This window comes from Cornus florida, unplaced genomic scaffold (assembly GCF_030987335.1).
Source record: "Cornus florida cultivar Cherokee Brave unplaced genomic scaffold, ASM3098733v1 CherokeeBrave_3.0.0_Hap2_Chr11, whole genome shotgun sequence".
Classification (NCBI taxonomy): Eukaryota; Viridiplantae; Streptophyta; class Magnoliopsida; order Cornales; family Cornaceae; genus Cornus; species Cornus florida.
The window spans coordinates 72,564,496-72,583,346 of NW_026775581.1; the positions used below are offsets into that span (position 1 = coordinate 72,564,496).

At 35.7% G+C, this 18,851-nt stretch overlaps 2 protein-coding genes across 2 annotated transcripts; one reads left to right on the forward strand and one right to left on the reverse strand.

The window, feature by feature from the left end:
* The first annotated feature begins 1,001 nt into the window (after positions 1 to 1,001).
* Positions 1,002 to 7,845, forward strand: LOC132282306 (pectin acetylesterase 8-like). The gene is made up of 13 exons (XM_059783926.1): positions 1,002 to 1,284; positions 3,552 to 3,673; positions 3,778 to 3,860; positions 4,286 to 4,415; positions 4,516 to 4,595; positions 4,679 to 4,765; positions 4,850 to 4,974; positions 5,086 to 5,146; positions 5,441 to 5,494; positions 5,581 to 5,658; positions 6,764 to 6,869; positions 7,235 to 7,380; positions 7,527 to 7,845. The coding sequence occupies exons 2-13, from the start codon at positions 3,553 to 3,555 to the stop codon at positions 7,653 to 7,655; spliced, it is 1,200 nt and encodes a 399-aa protein (XP_059639909.1). The 5' UTR covers positions 1,002 to 1,284; position 3,552; the 3' UTR covers positions 7,656 to 7,845.
* A 186-nt stretch (positions 7,846 to 8,031) lies between these two features.
* Positions 8,032 to 10,749, reverse strand: LOC132281284 (probable pectate lyase 16). Its single transcript, XM_059783001.1, has 5 exons — positions 10,681 to 10,749; positions 10,424 to 10,549; positions 9,308 to 9,663; positions 9,057 to 9,192; positions 8,032 to 8,437 (listed from the first exon to the last, which is right to left on the reverse strand). Exons 1-5 carry the CDS (start codon positions 10,747 to 10,749, stop codon positions 8,417 to 8,419), a joined length of 708 nt encoding a protein of 235 aa, XP_059638984.1. The 3' UTR covers positions 8,032 to 8,416.
* Between the last annotated feature and the right edge of the window lie 8,102 nt (positions 10,750 to 18,851).

An 18,851-nucleotide genomic window follows, 5' to 3' on the forward strand; every position in this document is an offset into this window, starting at 1 on the left:
TTGTAAAAATAAAATTAAAAAAAATCAGTTAAAGTAAGTAGCAGTATTGATGTGACAATTACTGTATATATATAATATCTTATAAAATAAAATTGGATGAGTGGTGAAAGAGACCCTAATGAAATTTTTTATTTAGAACAGTAGGTATAATTTTTATTAAAATCTTACAAATGTTTCCACTCAATTTTTGATGATATCCCATTATATATTTTTGTGTTTAAACGTCTCCTCATGTAATTTTTCGAATTCTAAAATGTTCTTACTTATTTGTCAAAGAAATTTTAAAGTATTGACATAAAATTTCAACAATCTTAAAAATTTCAAGCAATGAATGTTGAGTTTTGTTTCTAACATTGTCATTGCCAATGAAAACATAGTAGAATAGAGTATAATTTGAAGGATTAAAATTTAATTTTTTTGTAATAACAATCAAACATACAGTAAAGAAGAAGTTCACAAGATAAAAGATAATAAAAAGTTAGAACAATTTATAATAATAAGAAAAGCTATTAGAAAAGAGATGAAATTGAAAATGAACTTCAATTAAATTCAAAAACGGAAACAAAAATATTTTCTTAAATTCAAATATGTGTCAACATCAAATTAATAACAAAAAAAAAAAAAATAGTAAACAAAGTAAAATTTGATTGGAAGTTTGAGAAAATTCATGTGAAGTACAGGAAAATTTGTGAGGTTGGAAAGTCCTATTACTATCATTTTCCAATTTACTATAGTGGAATATTTTTTCTTTCAAACGTCATAAGTTTCCTTCTCTCTCTCCACTGTCCATCACTTTCTCTCTCTAGACTCCAGACACAGACTTACCTGTCGCTCATTTAATGAACAGCGCGTAAATCGATAAGATTCGGTCCTTTCTTTAGCGGCTCGGGTCGGGTCGAATAAAGTCCACCGAAAATAGAGAGTATAATAATGGATTTCTTGGTTGTTACTGGGTTTCGAGCGAATGAGTGTCGGTCGATTCTTGGCTTTTCTGTTCCCTAAACCAAACACTCTCTCTCTCTCTCTTGTACAGGTATATAAAAAGCACTTCTCATTAAGTACTTGTTAAGAGTTGTGAAGAGAAGGCACTTCTGAGTCTCTCTCAGTTCTGTTTTTCAAGGCTACAGTCACCAACCATCCACTTCGGTTGGTGGTTGGTTCAAAAGCTTTATTGAAAAACAAGCTCCGAAGATCAAAATGCTGAACTGGGTTTGATTCACATTTCATCAAAGCAGAGCCCGTTGGATTTCCCACCTTAGCATCTTCTCTCTCTTCCCGTTTCAGGTATATATCTATAACTACCACTTTCCTTTGTATAGTATAAACACACACATGTTTGTATCGGCAAATCTATATCTATATATATATATATATATGTATGTATGTATGATATATATATAGCAGAATTAATTAGTAGAAAGGAGCATGAGTAGGTGGCCAAATTGAAGGAGCTTAGGCTCTTTATTTGTGGTGGGTAATATTGGATATGGAAATCATTGCCATATCTATATATATGATAGATATATACACATATATATGCAGAATTTATTTGTAGAAAGGAGCATGAGTACTGTGGTTCTAAGCTATAGGGGACCAAATTGAAGGAGCTTTTCTGGCTCCTTATTTGTGATGGGTAATATTGGATATGGAAATTATTAATATATACTGCATATATAGGTAGAATTATGTGGGAAAGTAATTTTATTTTATTTTTTTAATATGGAAATCATTGATATATGCTTTAGAATTATGTGGGAGTTTTTTATTTTTATTTTACTTTATTTTATTTTTTGAGAATTGGAAAGCATGTTTTGAGAAATTGGTTTCAATTTTTCTCATTTGTTCTGTCATTTCAATCGGGAGCTTCGGAGTTTAGTTTAAGATCTTTTAAAGATACTTATATAATAAGCTAAGAAGGGATTTTGGTATTCCTAGGAAACAATTAATGTATACTCGGTAGCATGGAATTGGTGCATTGGGAACTTTGAACTAATTTTCCTTCAATTTCGATTCCAATGTACCAATTCCATACTGTGGAACATAGCATAAATGAATTCTACACCCATCACAGTAGCCAATGAAGGTGCGGGGGCGCGTGCCCCTAGCCTGGCCCTGCTGTATATGTAGTAATTTTTTATATTTTTTCCATATTTATGAAAAAATTTATACAATGCTCTCCTAAATTTTGTGGTTTCTAAAATTTTCTTTTTACTCTTCAAATTTTTATATTTATATTTGTTATATATATATATATATATATATATATATATATATATATATATATATATTTTTGCACGGTGCTGACTTGAAATCCTGGCTCCGTTCTGCCAGTCACTAACTTATCATATGTTTTGGTTTTTTAACAATCCAGCTGTTAGATTAAACGGCCTTGTCATATTTGTAATCCTTGTCACAATTCATAGTCATTTGAGATATATATAGCTTCCCTACTGAAATTAGAGTTTTGCGTATCACAAGTATTATTATTGTTGTTGTTGTTGTGATATTGGAATGTTACACATACACTTGACGACTCCCAACCTCCCATGTGGAAGGAGGAGGAGATGGTGCTAGAGTTACACGCTCCGTGATTGATCATACACATAAGTACAGCTGATTGAGTGTCTTAAGATTTGTTATGTATGACAAACACACAATATAAAATTAAAAATTAAAGAGAGAAAACTATATAAATTACATCTGTTTTAGTTATTTTCCTCTATTATTTTTCACAAGTTATTCTGTATCCGTGCACATATAATATAGCATGTAAGCAATAGAAAAACATGTGTTAAATATGAATCATTGATATTAATTTGATGGAAATTGTATTGCAATCAGTCCTATGAATCACTACTATCAATATTCCAAAATCTTTTGAGCCTTCTTTTTAAATTGGTGCACAAGAATCTTGTGAAATGCGCAACTTAATTGAAATGAAAGAACAACAATATAGGTTTGGCGATGAAACTGTCCCTGAAAAAAGGGCTTCATCTAAAACTCTCTTAGACTTTGCCTAATCCAGCAACATGCCCAACAGCTGACATAGAACACAAGAAATGGTCAAACCACTTTTGAATTATTCTAAATCTGTTGGAAACAACAAATTAAGATTAGCTTTAAACGAGGTCAAAAAAGAAAAGTATAGATCTAAGAGAGTAAAACAAGAACATATACGACCACTACATACAAGCCCAAAAGGATGCTTCTACACATAGGGTGATGGATGTGAACGGGAATTATTAGTAGTCAGTCGATGGATGATCACTCCAACCAATCTTCCATAGTCTTTCCAAATCATATTATTTCCAATAGATAACAATATATAATCAAGCATCTGGATAGAAAAAGAAAAATTCTTACACAAGTTGTAAATTGATCCTATTCTATATGTATATAATATGTTTGTGTACCTATATTTATATGTGTAGGTTAGCCGTTAGTCAATATCATTGATGATTCGGAGTGGTATACTCTGCTTCCCCCTCTCTTAGTATTCTGTTTCTCTTTCAAAAAATTTATATTTTAACGATTCTTGTTCTAATGTGCAGAATGGCCAATAGAAGCTTAGTCCAATGGTTCTACATACTATTTTGTCTACTGATTTTTCTGAAAACAGAAGGATTCTTTGTTGGTATAACTTACGTTCAGAACGCTGTGGCAAAAGGAGCAGGTGAAAATTTCAGTTAACAAGACACCAGTTGAATTTACTGTTTTTATCTTCTTCTTTAAACAATTTTTGTTATTTACGTGCTTGAAATTCTCATGTTGAAGCAGTTTGTTTGGATGGGAGTCCACCAGCATACCATATTGACAAGGGATTCGGAGCTGGAATAAATAATTGGTTGGTTCACATCGAGGTTGGTCCTTCGGTTATAAGCTGTGCAGCATTCTTTTTCTTTATTTTTTTTCCCATGTAGAAGGCCTTGTGAGACAAACTCTGAAAGAACTAGAATTCTAACATTGTGTCAGGCCGTACATGCCAAGGATAAAAGTATTGAATCATAAGCTACTATTCAATCCCGTATAGTTCTAACACTACCCCCAATTTTCTGCATTTTTATCAGCGAGAGAATGGAGTGGAGTGTAATGATTTTCAGTTCTCAACAAAAATGATAATTCTTACACCAATATTGCAGTTTTATTATTGTGCACTTTGATGTGGTATTTATGAGATTTTCATTTTCAAATGCCTGATGCGTAGTCAGTACTCAACAAGGAATATTTTCTCTCTTTATGAATATGAATTTTTTTGTCTTAATAAATTTTTTCTGTGGATTTTAAGGGAGGAGGGTGGTGTAACAATGCGACAACTTGTCTTGCGCGTAAGAACACCCGTCTAGGTTCGTCTAAACAAATGGCGAAGCAAGTTGCTTTTTCTGGGATTTTCAGCAACAAGCCAAAATTTAATCCAGGTGCAACTCAATTCATCTGGTTCTCATTCTGCCATTTGAATTTCGTATTTTCTCAAGCTTGTGTCCTAATTAAGAAACTAAAATCTATTTCAATATCCAGACTTCTATAATTGGAACAGAATCAAGGTCAGGTACTGTGATGGGGCATCATTTACCGGTGATGTGGAAGCAGTCAATCCTGTAAGTTATTCAAATTTGAATGTATATCTTAGTTTCAGTTCACATTTCCTGTGGACTTCTAATTATGTGCCAGTTTTTATCAGGCTACGAATCTTCACTACAGAGGTGCACGGGTTTTTCTTGCTGTTATTGAGGATCTATTAGCAAAAGGAATGAAGAGTGCTGAAAACGTATGAGCCACCTGATATTCATCATCGTCTCTCTCTCTCTCTTTCTACTTGTTCTTAGTAACTCCTGAAAACTTATTACAACAGGCTATTCTCTCTGGCTGTTCTGCTGGTGGCTTGACTTCCATATTGCATTGTGATAACTTTCGATCTCTAGTACCCATGGGCACTAAAGTGAAATGCCTTTCAGATGCTGGCTTTTTTATCAACGCGTAAGTCCTCGAATAGGACTATCTATCCAGACTTCCGGATTTCTTAAACTATGCAATAACTGTGAAATTGTTGTTTTTCTTGTGTAAGTAAACAATGGTGCTCTGCAACAGGAAGGATGTTTCTGGAGCACAACACATTGAAGGCTTCTATAATGAAGTAGTGGCAACACATGTACTCTCTCTCTCTCACATACACATAATGTTTGTACTATGACTTTTGTGATCTTCTACAAAATGATATTTTTGTTAATTTTATTAGCTGTGCTTTTGTCATTTATGACCTCTAATTTGTAGTCCTTTTTTCTTATGCTCTTTTTTTTTATAAATAAAACAATGAAGCCCTCTACGTGGTGATCTTTTCTCCTTTGTCGGGCCGAATAGTTTAAGTCATTAGGTCAAGGTTCTTCCTTGTTCTACTCAATGGAGATTCGATTTCTGAGTGGTTTATTCTTTATTGATGTTGCAGGGATCAGCAAAGAATTTGCCCCAATCCTGTACTTCAAAACTGAGACCTGGTTTGGTAAGATTTGCTTCATTTTTGTGTTTTTTTAGTATGTTAACCCTTCACCATTTCAAGTGTACCATTACATCAAAACAATATTGCAGTGCTTTTTCCCTCAATACATGGCGCAACAAATTTCAACTCCACTTTTCCTAGTAAATGCAGCCTATGATTCATGGCAGGTTAGCTCATTTCTGGTTATCTATACAAAATTTGCTAATTAAGTGTTCCCTTTTTCATATATCTGTGCAACTTTCCTCGAGATATTGTACTTGCTGGTGAATCTGGGATTTGTGTCCAAATTTTATTTTTTTTCTTTGGTTTTGTTTATTGATTCCTTTACTAGGTTATTTTGTTATAATACTAGGGCTTTATTTGATAAACAAACTTAAATTGGGAGATGAGTGTGCTATTGTAATTGGTATATTTATTATTCTACATACTTCTTTTTTGGGGTAAAAATATTCTAAATACTTGGAAAAATTCCTAACATCACTATTTCTTCGTTTTGTCATATCAGTGTCCTGCGGTTGTGGAAAGATATCATTAGGAAATAGGAATACAGGACTTATATTATCCACATGAGATGAAAGAGATGTTGACATACATTCTGTTGTAGGAAGTATTCCCCAGTATAAAAAAAAGAACGAAAAAAAATAAAAATAAAGGAAGCTGTTATCCTTGAATTGAGAGGATTATTGAATTTTTTTCTGCAAACCAAAAGAATGTGAATTTGCTGGAAACTTCTCTTGAAGGCATGCTTCCATTTTAATTCCTCAGAATATTGGAGTGAAAATATTCTCAAATTGCAAATACTGATTATGAACAGTTTAATACCTTTGAAGCTCGATTAATCTATTTAACGTGTTGTCTATAAATGTGATTCCTGGCCAGTTAGACTAGTTTGAAGAGGCATTCTCACATTATTAGAACTTTTTATTTGTTTGTGGAGGGGAGTTCTGCAAAGTATCTTATTTTCTTACTATGTTCCATAAACAACTTGTGTTATGCTTTCCTGTGTAGAAGGGTGGAAGAAAAGAAAAACTGAAAAGTAACTACTATCACTATTACTATACAATGTTGTTGGGGATGTGAACTGTAACTATTCAAAATTTTCTGTTTAAAAAAATTTGCGAGGACAATGAGAATTCCTTAAACAATTCAAATTGCACAAAGTGGTTATAATACATATGAAGAACATCATGATGTGGTTCTCTTTCCCTCCAGTTTTTGATCTGTTGTCCACTACAGTTTTTACTAATTCTCTGATCTGTTATACTTATTCAGATAAAGAACATTTTAGCACCGGGTGTTGCTGATCCACACGGCATCTGGCATAACTGCAAGCTTGATATAGAGAAATGCTCAACTACTCAACTAAACACCATGCAAGGTCACTATCGTAGACTCTTTGGCATCCTTCGCTCTGTTCATTCTATTTTTTTTAGAGTATTGGATTGGATTGTTCTCTGATTTTTAGTACTTCTCGATAATTATAGTTTCCAGGGTATCAAGCAAATTGCCTTAACTTTCATAACGGAAACAAATATATATATATATATATATATATAATATCTGGAATTAATATTTAGTTTTCGAAAGGTCCTATTTGTTACTTCTGTGAGCATTATAACGGATGAAATATGAATAGTCATTTAGAGGGAAAAATAAAAGAAATATGAAAAATGCAATTTCTGTTCCCCTTCTACCATAGCAGGTCTTGGAGATCTCACATATTAGTTTGGCATTTATTTTCAGCTTTCAGGTTGGAATTTTTAAATGCAGTGTCTGGATTGGGCGGCTCTACATCCAGAGGACTCTTTATCAACTCTTGTTACGCCCACTGCCAAACTGAAACGCAGGAGACCTGGTTGAGGAGTGATTCTCCCACACTGGGTGGTATTGTAAGTGACTACTTTTATCACATTTATGAAAGTTATTTTGTTTTCGAGTTATAATATATGTATGCTATATATTAAGCTTTCTCTTCAGTTTTCACCCTCTTTTCTGTTTATTAATTTCGTCTTTGTTTGAAAAATGTGTTCTGCAGTCAATTGCAAAGGCAGTTGGAGACTGGTATTATGACCGGAGTTCGTTCCAAAAGATAGATTGCCCTTACCCTTGTGACAAAACCTGCCACAATCGCATTTTCGATCCACAAGATCACCCATCAGTATAGATTTAATGCACCAAGATGCATATTCTTTGGGTAGATAATATTAAGCTTGGGTAAGAAAAAGTTCATGATCTATCAAGCACTCAAAATAAGCAAATATGCACTAAAGCTGTGCATTAGGTACTTTTATTTATGTTTATGTGGAATAATTAATATTTCATCAATAAAATAAATCGATTCGGCTTTATTTCAATTTTAAGCATATTTCTTGTGGATGCCAATCCATCTTGTGCATGGACTTTTTGTATATAAAGTTCTCTTTTCTCATCAGCTTTTTAGAGGACCTTTTGCATGATTAGATTGGGGCTTGGTGTGAGATTTGAACCGTGGAAACAGTTTTGATTGATTCCTGAGATGATGTGTAGATCACAAAGGGCTATGTGACTCAACTATCAAAACACACACACACACACACACACACACACACAATCTATAGGGAGCAAAACAAAAAGAAACAAGACAATTGATGCACTTTAATTAAATCACACAGTTGTATAGATGAAAGCATACAATGTGAGCCAAGTGACACTGAGTATACTAGTGCACTGCTCATTGTTCTTACAAAAAATCTTCAAAATCAACTTGACAAAAAGAATCCAAACCAACATTGCCATAGCTTCTCTTCAGAGGCCATATAAGAGAAACCTTTTGGTGTTTTAAGTTTCATCCATTTGTGCTTCGAAGGTACGTTCGAGCAGAGCCTAAATCCTCTGTTGTACAGCAACAATGGAGTACAACAGAGGATCCCAATTCATTTCGAGTCACTATTGAAAGCAATCCATATCCTAGTGGAGTCAAATCATTTTTCAGAAAAAAAATATATATATAAATAAAATTTACTTCATGCTTTGTTGACATTTATTACAACAGAATGATAGACCTCAATCAAGATGACAAAACCAAAAGTAAGCCTGCAGTGAAGAAGCTATATATATCGATGTATTCTAGAGTTCAAGTTTTTGTACTTTTATTCATAACTCTAATGCTTAGTACATATATATATAATGTACTAAGCATTAGAGTTATGAATAAAAGTACAAAAACTTATTAACTCTGTAAGTGCAAACTTAAAGTATAAAATCCAGCTTGACTGCTGCATGTTTTTTGCATCTCTATATATAGCTGCTGCTAATTATTATATCTTCTGTTATCTTCACTCAACATCATCAATTTCACAATAAGTTCACCCCAAATGTCATTGAACTTAATCACAGGCGCCTCTAAAAAATTATGTTAATGTTTTGTTTGGTTCAGTTTTCTGAACACAATTATCAAGAATTTAAAAAATACCCATTTCAGACAACGCTTTTCAGAAACCAACAAAATTTTGTACTGTTTCTTTTGTTTTCAAAACGAAAAACTGTTCTTACAAAACTAAACCAAGCAGACCATTTATTTTTTTACCTCTTTGTTCCGGGAGTTTGGTGCGATAAAAAGGTTTGCTTCACTCTTTACGCTAGGATTCACGCTTCCTCCAATTGCATACAATCCCCATCCTTGGTAGAGATTGTCCACTACATGCGCATAACCATGACGAACCCTGCAAATTAATTTTCCATATGATCATGAGATTTTTGGGACACACACACACTTATAGCTTTGATTTATTGGTCATGGTTCAATCACAAGAATTTCCTCTGACATATAAAATGTACCTTGGCATCCTTTGTTTACAGTTGGGACCAAAATGGTTGAATACCACAGTGACCTTCATGTCCTTGTTCCTCAAGAATCCATCATGATGACCCAAAAGCATGACCTTCTTGTGGTTTCTGAACCAGTTGTTTGAGATGGTGATCCCTGTGGAACCACGAGTGACATCGATCAGACCATCCTCACACTCGAATAGTGTGTTGTGGTCTATCCATACCTTTGAAGATGTAACCAACCTGATTGCATCTCCATCTATGCGATCCATGGTCCCCATCTTTTTGCCTGGACCCATTACAGCACCAGGTGTGTGTGGTCGAATATGGTGAATCACTAGACCATGAATAATAACATTGGTTACCTGTAAAAAGAGTCATTACCCAATGTAAATATGCAACATTATTACAAATTGAATCTCATATATAAGGATCAGACAGACTGGCATGTAACTCTAATGGAATTAGCCCAAATGGTATGATTTGTCCAAGAAAAATTTTAATGCGCCAAAAGTATAGATGACGTGGTATCACCTGCTAATTAACACTACTACGAGAGTGAAGATGCAAGAATTTTTCCCTCTCAATTCGGAAGGAGTATCCCTACACTTCAAATATTTTCCAACCCCTTTTCCCTCTATTTTCAGTCTATTTATAGGCTGTTACAGATCTTCTAGAAGCTTCCTAACTAACTTCTTACACTGGGCCGATCGCCTAGGCCCTTCTTGGTCATGGGCTCAATTTCCTCTTTCTGGAGTCGGGCTTTCAGCTTGATTCCCTAGTCCTGGGCCTGGTTAATGAATACTTGGTTCGGGGTGGTTGCTCTCGCCCAACCTGTTCTCAACGGTTTGAATCGTATCCGGCCCAAGTCACCTTTCGTATCCTCATTTGCCCCCATAATCTCTCCCTAATTAATTAGGGTGGGATTATCGAAAAGACACAATCAGGGCATGACGGCTCGGAGTGATGATGTGGGTAAGCGAGTGGTTGGTTCAGAGGATCGTACTTCAAGATCTGCTGCACCATTATTACTGTAGCTTCCCAGTTGTCGAGTCGTTTTCATTTAAAAAACCCCAGTCAGTCACTTTTTGTCTTTCTTCAAGCTTTTTCACTTTTGTCTCCTACCTGTATTCTCCGGCGGGCCTCATTTGCTTTCTCCGGCGAGCTTTTACCTTTGCGATCCGATTTTTGCTTTGTTACTGGGTGCCTCGCAAACTCTATTTCCAAGGTTAGTTCCCTTCTCTTGCTACTCTTTATTAAAAAAAACAGAACTTTACCCTTAGAGACCTCTTTTCCCCCTTTCTTTTTAAATGGCTCCTCCTGATTTGGATGCTATTCATTTGAAGAATAACATCCCCAACGATGTCTCCCTTAGGGTTTACCCCACGGGTCTGGATGAGAGTTCCGGCGAAGGTCTCCTTCTTGGGGAGATTCTTTTCTTGGTTCGTCATTTGAGTGTGATTAGATTTCCTTTACACCTGTTCTTCTGCTATGTCTTCAATAAATTAGGGCTTACTCCCCTTCAGGTTAACCCTAACTTCCTTAGGGTAATATCGGTCATTTTGATTTTAAACCGTGATAGGAATCTTGAATTAGACACCATAGACCTTTTCCTCTGCTACCGAGTTTCAAAAAATAAAAATAGCGAAAGGTATTTCCACTTTTTTCCCATCGAGAAACGATCTATCTATATGGACAAGCTATCTTTCGAAAAGGGTTGGAGGCAAAACCTAATTGGGGTCAGTGGGAATTGGCGAACCCCATTCTCTCAGACTTTCCCCATCCCAACCACTTTTGGAGAGTGCTCTGTTCCTTAATACAAGAAACCTAAAAAACATTTAGCCAATTGTCATTGTGAAACTTGCTTTCCTAGTTTTTGCACTTTTCTTTGTAGCTGCCTTCAGATTCCTCATGGAGAATTGGTTTACAGCATTTGCAGGGACAGGCTTGACATTTTGAAGGAAAGAGTTTTGAACAACATCCCCTTAGCCACTGACTTGCTCATCTCTGACAATCTCTATGACATATCCCTCCTTGGATCTACGATAGAGAATATCCAGATTCCTTTTCTCAGTAGGAGGAGACGTTCTGCTCCCACTCCTTCAGCTGCACCAGTCACCACAACGGCAACCTCAGCTGCCCCGATTTTGGCTCAAGTTACTGAGCATCCAACCATTAGGCCCTCTGCGTCCACCTCTATTAAAGTTCAGCCTATCGTGCCAAACAATGAACCCTCTGACATTCTGACTGAAACTTCCCCAGATGATACTCAGGATGTTAGGGGTTCTTCTCAAAACAATGGAGGATTTCCTCCAGCCCAGGCTGGCGTTTCAGAGAGGAGTTTGGGGAAAAGACCAATGCCTGAAGGTGGTCTTGATCAGAGTGACCTCCCTTTAGCACAGAGGGCTCGGACCTCTTTCAGGGTCACCAACTCTACCCCCCTGTGACACCTCTCGATTCTAGAGTCACGGGTGATAAAGTCTGAGCACAAATCCGAGGGATATCAAACAATTAATATTTAAACAAGCATTTGAATACAAAAAGAATAATAAAGGAATAAATAAATAATAAGTTGAAGAGAACTAAATAATAAGTCCTTATTTTAAAAAAATCCTTAACTACATAATAATTAAAAATTTCATAATAAAATCCTCCAATCCTCGGATACTAATAATTAATTAAACTACAACTCGGGAATCCATACTGTGGACCCCTAATAATATCTTAACTGAAATAAAACTAATAAGTAAAACATGAGGAAGAGTCCTACGTAGAGTCGGAAGAGTGAATGACTGTCTCTGCTCAGTACGAACAATCTCTAAGACCGGAACTGACGAACACCTGAAAAATAATGGTGGGTCAAACTCACAAACAAGTTCTAATCTACTACATCCCAAACAGAGACCCGATACACGTACACATCCTAATTAATTCAACAATAACTAAATAGTCTGTATATAGATATATACACACTAAATGAACCTCACTAGACTATAGAGTTGTCTCAACCTGAATAGTTGGCAACATGCAAAACGCACATATAGTGGGCATGAGTACCTAGACCTACCAGGGTACACAACTACATTATATCCAGCTACACATCCCTGGCAATATACGCACTCTAACCACTGATCCTGAGACTTAAGCTCATATCATGACATATAATTATATATGTAAAATCCGTTCTACCCAACCATCAAAATAACCTATCCAAATATTATTTTAATAATATGTCATCTAACTTTTCTGTTGACCTGACAGGAAAATAAGTAGGACTTAACTTTATTAGTTAATTGATGAGCGCTGAAAAGTGCGCATTTAAAGCCCTTAAGCTTAGGTATTTTAGGACCTTTATCTATCTTAATTTTCCGTTTTAGACTAATTTCATGTTATTGTCCTTTTTAGGTGCTTATCCCCAAAATAAGCTAATTCAGTCAAATAAGAGCTTAAAAGAAGCTAACTCAAGCTGGATGGAAGAAATGAGCAAAGTGGAAGCAGAATGAAGCAAAGTGTGGAAATCAGCATGTTCGATCGATCTCAAGAATACTTCGATCGATCGAAAGTTTATCGATTTAAACTTTCCAAGATGGATCCAAGCCTTGTTGTCCTTATCCAAAGATCCCACAAAGTTCGATCGATCCAACAATACTTAGATCGATCGAAAAGATTCCATCTTATCCTGTTGTACCACCCTACCTACCACTTTTGTCTCTTTCCCCAAAATATCTCAGATCTGTCCTTATCCAAAAAGGCGCCTGTGATGACCCGATTTTTTAAAAAAAAAAATTTAATTTACTTATTTTATGATTTTTAGATTGTTTGAATTAATTATTTATTTATTAAAATGAGTGGGTTTTTGTTTTTGTTTTATTTATATATATATGTGAGTGTGTGAGAGAGAGAGATGAGAAGGAAATGTGAGTGCATGTCTCATTAATTGTTTTTTTTTTTTTTTTTTTGGAGAAAGCTTTTGTTTACTTTGAATTGAACACGTGGGGAAGAGATAAGGAAATGCAGTAAGAAAAGAGAAAGCAGGTCAGTTTAATGGAAAAGTGAAGGAGAAATGTGATGATGGCTTTTTCTTGTTTTTGGGACCCACTAGGATTTGTGTCAAGAGATGGACTTGATTTGTACATTGTATAAGACATATATATATATATCAGATGGAAAAAGGGGCAGTATGGTGTGGACGGAATTGGTGGGGCGGGGCCCACCGAAGATTTTATTTTGGTTAAATTTCCTTTTTTCTTTGAGTTCTTTACGTGGCTGATTTGTTGCTATAATGATGAAGATAGAAATGATGGGTTTAGGTAGACCACCTTTTGACTTGGGCTTAATTTATACACGTGTGCTTGTCTAAAGAAGGTATTTGAAATGATGTTGATGGAGGCGTATGGTGTACACTAATTTGGAGTCGGTGGATTTGGCCTTTAAATATCAGTATCAGTTTATAACTTTGGTGAACAAGTGGAGATAGAAAATTAAAGAGTTTGCAGATAGAGTGAGCGGAGAGAAAAACAGAGAGTTGCAGAGGGCGTAGCGGAAGCGTGGAAACTTGGTGATCCAGTGAGGAATTAATCTTTTTCAGTGTAGGGTTCTCTATATCTTGAATGGCATGGGGAGGTTTTGATTAAATGTTTTATGAAATGTTTTGATTAAATGCATATTTATTTTGTTTATACTCACCTGTATGTTTATTTTGTAAAGCTGTTTTATTAAACCTCCATGAAATTCTTGTTATGATTTTTCCTACTGGGACTTTTTGTCTCACCACCCTTCAGTTTCAGGTACCGAGGATGAATAGGGATGGCTAGAGACGGGCTTAGGATGAAGAGTCGGTGTGGAGGATTTATTTTTTTATTTGGAGAATTTTTTTGTATATTTGAGGAAATTGATTTTGTATAAAAAGAGGGCATTTTTTTTTTTTTTTTTTTTTTTTTTTTTTTTTTGTGATTCTGGGTGTATTTTGATGTATCTAATTTGTATAAATCAAGGATTTTATTGGAATTGTTGGGGCGTGACAGCGCCGCCATGGGAGGATCGATCCAGCCAAAGTTTGATAGATCTCATCCATGTTCGATCGTTCTCAACATAGTTCGATTGATCGAATTTCCTTAAGTTTGAAAAAAATATATTTCCAGCTCATTAAAAGTCTCTCATTGTGCAATCATTGGAGAGCCCTTGTGTACGAGTCTAGACCATTGGGTGTGACATTTGAGCTACATATATAAGGATTATGAGCCACTTTTACACATAGTCTTGGATATACTTTTTAGAGTGGATAGATACAATTCTTAGAGAGGAAGAAAAGAGAAGAGGAGGCTAGAGACACATTCTTGAGAGGTTTTCTATCTTCCTTAAGAAGGAGAACACTTCTACCATGGAGATAGCCCTTGAGGGTTGGAGGACACCATTCATGAGTGGCTAGACATCCTCTTGGGGCTAGAGTTAGCCCTAAGTATGCTTTCTTTACCTTGATTTATGTATTTTTGAGGGGATTTGTGTTGTAATACATGTTTTGACATATTTATATACATATATCTTATTTATTCAATGATTTGTGTTGTTTAATTCTTCCAATTGATCATTTCATTCTATCTATATGTCTATGTATGCTAGAATAAATGTTCATGTGTTTATCTCTATCTCTTGTGTTGTTGATGCATGTCTATATGTGTTGATGTTATAGATCTAAAGATTGTCAAGACATAGTGCTTAATAGAATGCTCTTGTGGTTTATTTGATGGTTCATACTTATTTTTTGATGGATTGTGCCTCTCCTTTAGTTTAATTAGTTTAATTTTCATGTCATTAACTTAGATGTAGTGTAGTTACCTTAGTTGTTAAATGGGAGGACAATCCATGCTTGTTGTTTGATGTTTCATACTTATGAATGCAAGTAGTATATTTATCTAATTATGTGATGTGTTTGGATTGTGAGCTTAAAGAAGGATTAATGACTTGGTTTGATGTATTGTGCTATTTATTATGTTGTTTAGATAGTATATACTTAATTGGTCATCCATGCTTGATAAAACAACCACACACACTCACTATCGTTGTAACATATGTTTTCTCCCTCATTAATTGTGAATTGAGTGTAGAGAAAAGTGATGCTTAGTGGTGATCTCTAAGTCCCAAGACCCCTCTCTCTTGTTTTCTCTATCCTTTAATTACTTATTTTACATTGAACTTGCTTAATCTTAATTGTAGTTTAATCAACCAAACAATCTACCTTTGATCACTCGACCTACTAACCCTAAGCATTGTTTCCATTACTAGTAGCCCTCTAATCCTTTGGGACGATCCGTACTCACTCTTGCTACATTAGTAGTAGTGGTAGTAGTGGTTTTTATAAATTTAAACTTGACCCAAAATGTTTTTCTTGAACCGTGCATTCACTACATTATTTTGGCGTATAGGAACGGCCGAGTACCGTCAAATTTTGGTGCCATTGCCGGGGATTTGAATTGGTAACGCCGTGTTTTGGAAACAATTAGGGATTAGTACTCTTTTCATCGTGTCTTTACTTTATTTTTATTTTTGGTTATTTATTATGTTTGTTCTTATTTGGCTAGGTGAATTGAGTGAAGGAAGTTGAGTAAAGGAGAATTCAAAGCAAGAAGCTAAGTTGAGCACAAAAAGGACTAAAAATTTAAAAAATTGTAAAGCATAGCAAAGCTTGGAAGTTAAAAATGAATTGAAGCTGCTTAAGGACCCTTTGTGAGATCTTTCTAACTCAAGCTCTAGTTAAATCGTCGGCCTGCGTGGATGCTTGTTTTTCATTTCTTTGATAAATCGTGAGCCCGCGTGGAGGCTATTTACTTTTCTTTGCATATTGTTCAAGCATGGGAGCATGGGATTATTGTATGTGGAGATTTGTTGTGGGGGCGAAGTATTTGTTACTTGCTTATTTACTTGTTATTTGTCTTTGCTAGTGTATGTATGGTTGTAGGTCCTTAAATCTTACTCTTGTCCCTCTTAATTTTCATTTTGAATCAGTTGTTCGTAACCCTAAGGGAAAAGGTAGTTCTCATTTTGTTTCGTGAGGCATGGGAAAGTTTTAATAATTTGCTTAGAAAGTGCCCTCATCATGACATGCCTAAGTGGCAATTAGTTCAATATTTCTTTGAAAGTTTACTGGATAATCACAAGGGTATGGTTGATGCATCCATGGGTGGTTCTTATCTTGACAAGCATGAAAATGATGTATGGCAATTATATGAAAGTATGAGTGAAAATTCCATGCATAGGTCCTTATCTTCTAAAAATAGTAAAAACCTAGGTGGAAGGAAGAATGTTGGCTTGTATCAAGTTGACAACTCCAATGAAATAGCTGTCGAGATGAAATCATTGTCTCAAAGAATTGATCAATTTTTGATCAACCAAAATTCGGCGAATCAAGTATCTTCCTCCCCTACTCATATTCATCATCGTGCATCTAACGACTCTTGTATGACTTGTTCAAGCGTCTTGTATTCTACTTCCAATTGTCCCCATGGACATGTGCAAAGTGAGCCCCATGAGCAAGTCAATGCTACATTTGTTAATCAAGAAAATAATCCCTATGACACTCATTACAATTCAAGTTGAAAGAACCATCCAAACTTTTCTTGGAAAAGTCAAGGGGAAGGCTCAAACCCTCCCCAAGGTGGTTTTCAAGGGAAGAATGTTCCGCCACCAATGCAAGGCTAAGGTTCCCAAGATTTTAAATCATCATCATTTCAATCACATGGCAATCAATTTTCTAATTCTCATTTCCCTAATCAACCATTTTATTCCCAAGGAAATTCTAAGAGTCCCGCCTTTGAAGAGAAAGTTTTGGCTGCTCTAGGCACTCTAGAGGTGAACACTCAATTGCTTCATTCTCACTTTCAATCTATTGCTAAGCTAGAAACCCAAGTAGGACAAATAGCTAGTACCTTAAATGCTAAAGAGACGGGGAAGATGCCTTTGAATGCCCAACCAAAGCAACAATGTGTCATGGAGACTCATTCCTCATCGGAAGGGCACACAATTGAGCATGTTAATGCGGTGACAACCTTAAGAAGTGGGAAGATTGTGGACAACCAAGTAGGTATTCCCAATGAAGAGAGTGAACCGGTGCAACCAAAAGTTGACACCCGTCCCGTTTCTCATCATATTCCTCCTTCATTGCATATGCATGATTATTCAAATGAGAAAGTGTTAGAAAATGATTTGAAAAGTGAGTTTAAAATTGATTTGAAAGATGAAGTGAACAAAGTTTTGAAAAAAGGATTTTAAAAATTCTTGTGTTGAAGATTCTTCAAACAAAAGTTTTGAAAAAGTTTTTGAGCCAAGAGCTCCATTCCGGATGCCTCGGAAGGATCCATTTATCTTGATAAACAAAAGACTAAGACCAATGAAATCATTGAAATATTTAGGCAAGTGAAGATTAATCTCCCACTTTTCGATGCAATTAAGCAAATTCCAGCTTATGCCAAGTTCTTAAAAGATCTTTGCACCCAAAAGAGCAAGAGCAAGAGCCAAGCACCTAGGAAAGTGGTCTTGACCAAGCAAGTGAACTTAATATTGCAACATAACACTCTCCCAAAGTTTAAGGACACCGGTTCACCTACTACTTCTTGCATCATTGGTGACCATGTCATTAATCGGGCTCTTCTAGACTTAGGAGCAAGTGTTAATCTTCTTCCATACTCAGTATATGTCAAATTAGGCTTATGAGACTTGAAACCGACGTCGGTGGTTTTACAACTTGCCGACTGATCCATCAAAACGCCTAGGGGTGTCATTGAGGATGTCTTGATTAAAATTGATAAATTCTTTTTCCTGGTTGATTTCGTTGTCATTGACACGGAACCGGTTCCAAATCCCAAGAGCTAAATTCCCGTTATCCTTGGCCGTCCTTTCTTGGCAACCGCAAATGCCAACATTAATTGTAGGACAGGGGTAATAAAAATCTCATTTGGGCATATGAAAGTGAAGTTGAATATCTTCAATCCGACCCCAAATTCATTTGACAAGCATGAAGAAGTAAATGTTGTAGAAAAATGTCTAGATCATGAATGTGAAAGAATGGAGTCTTTGCTTGAAACCAAAACTTCAAAAAGTTCATCTTCGGCCTTGAGTCTAAAGAATGATGTTTCAAAAACTTGCTTTAAGAGGGCATGGAAGCCCAAAGATCACATTGACAAAGGACCAACAAATTCCTTTGAACTTAATCCAACAAGTTCTTTAGGGAACCGTTTGTTGGGTGGAATTCAAAGCACTTATCACCCCATTAAGTAGGGAATGCATTACAAGATATTTGATCCGGGCTAAAAGAGCCCAACGTCTTGCTAGAGATGTTAAAGACTAGTAAAGGATTCGTAGGGTTTACAACCCTTGAGCTGACCCCACAGAGGTAGTACCTTACTCAGATGAGTTTAAGGTACTGAAGGAGGATTGGTAGTTGTCTTTCTGCTTCTGGGAAGGTCGGAGTGACTGAGATGTAAAATTCATAACTTTTACGGTGCAGTCAAATAGATAGGAGTTACAACACAACATGCTAGGTTCATTTTGGTGAGCCGGT

What these genes read in the sequence shown, in the direction of transcription:
- LOC132282306 (XM_059783926.1), top strand. Translation starts at nt 3,553, where the DNA reads ATGGCCAATAGAAGCTTAGTCCAATGGTTCTACATACTATTTTGTCTA. An exon ending in ATTGGTTGGTTCACATCGAG is followed by an intron (nt 3,861 to 4,285) that starts GTTGGTCCTTCG and finishes GTGGATTTTAAG; the next exon opens with GGAGGAGGGTGGTGTAACAA. An exon ending in CAGCCTATGATTCATGGCAG is followed by an intron (nt 5,659 to 6,763) that starts GTTAGCTCATTT and finishes ATACTTATTCAG; the next exon opens with ATAAAGAACATTTTAGCACC.
- LOC132281284 (XM_059783001.1), bottom strand. Translation starts at nt 10,749, where the DNA reads ATGACGAACCAAGAAAAGAATCTCCCCAAGAAGGAGACCTTCGCCGGA. An exon ending in TGTAAACAAAGGATGCCAAG is followed by an intron (nt 9,193 to 9,307) that starts GTACATTTTATA and finishes ATTAATTTGCAG; the next exon opens with GGTTCGTCATGGTTATGCGC. An exon ending in CAAACTCCCGGAACAAAGAG is followed by an intron (nt 8,438 to 9,056) that starts GTAAAAAAATAA and finishes TGACTCCACTAG; the next exon opens with GATATGGATTGCTTTCAATA.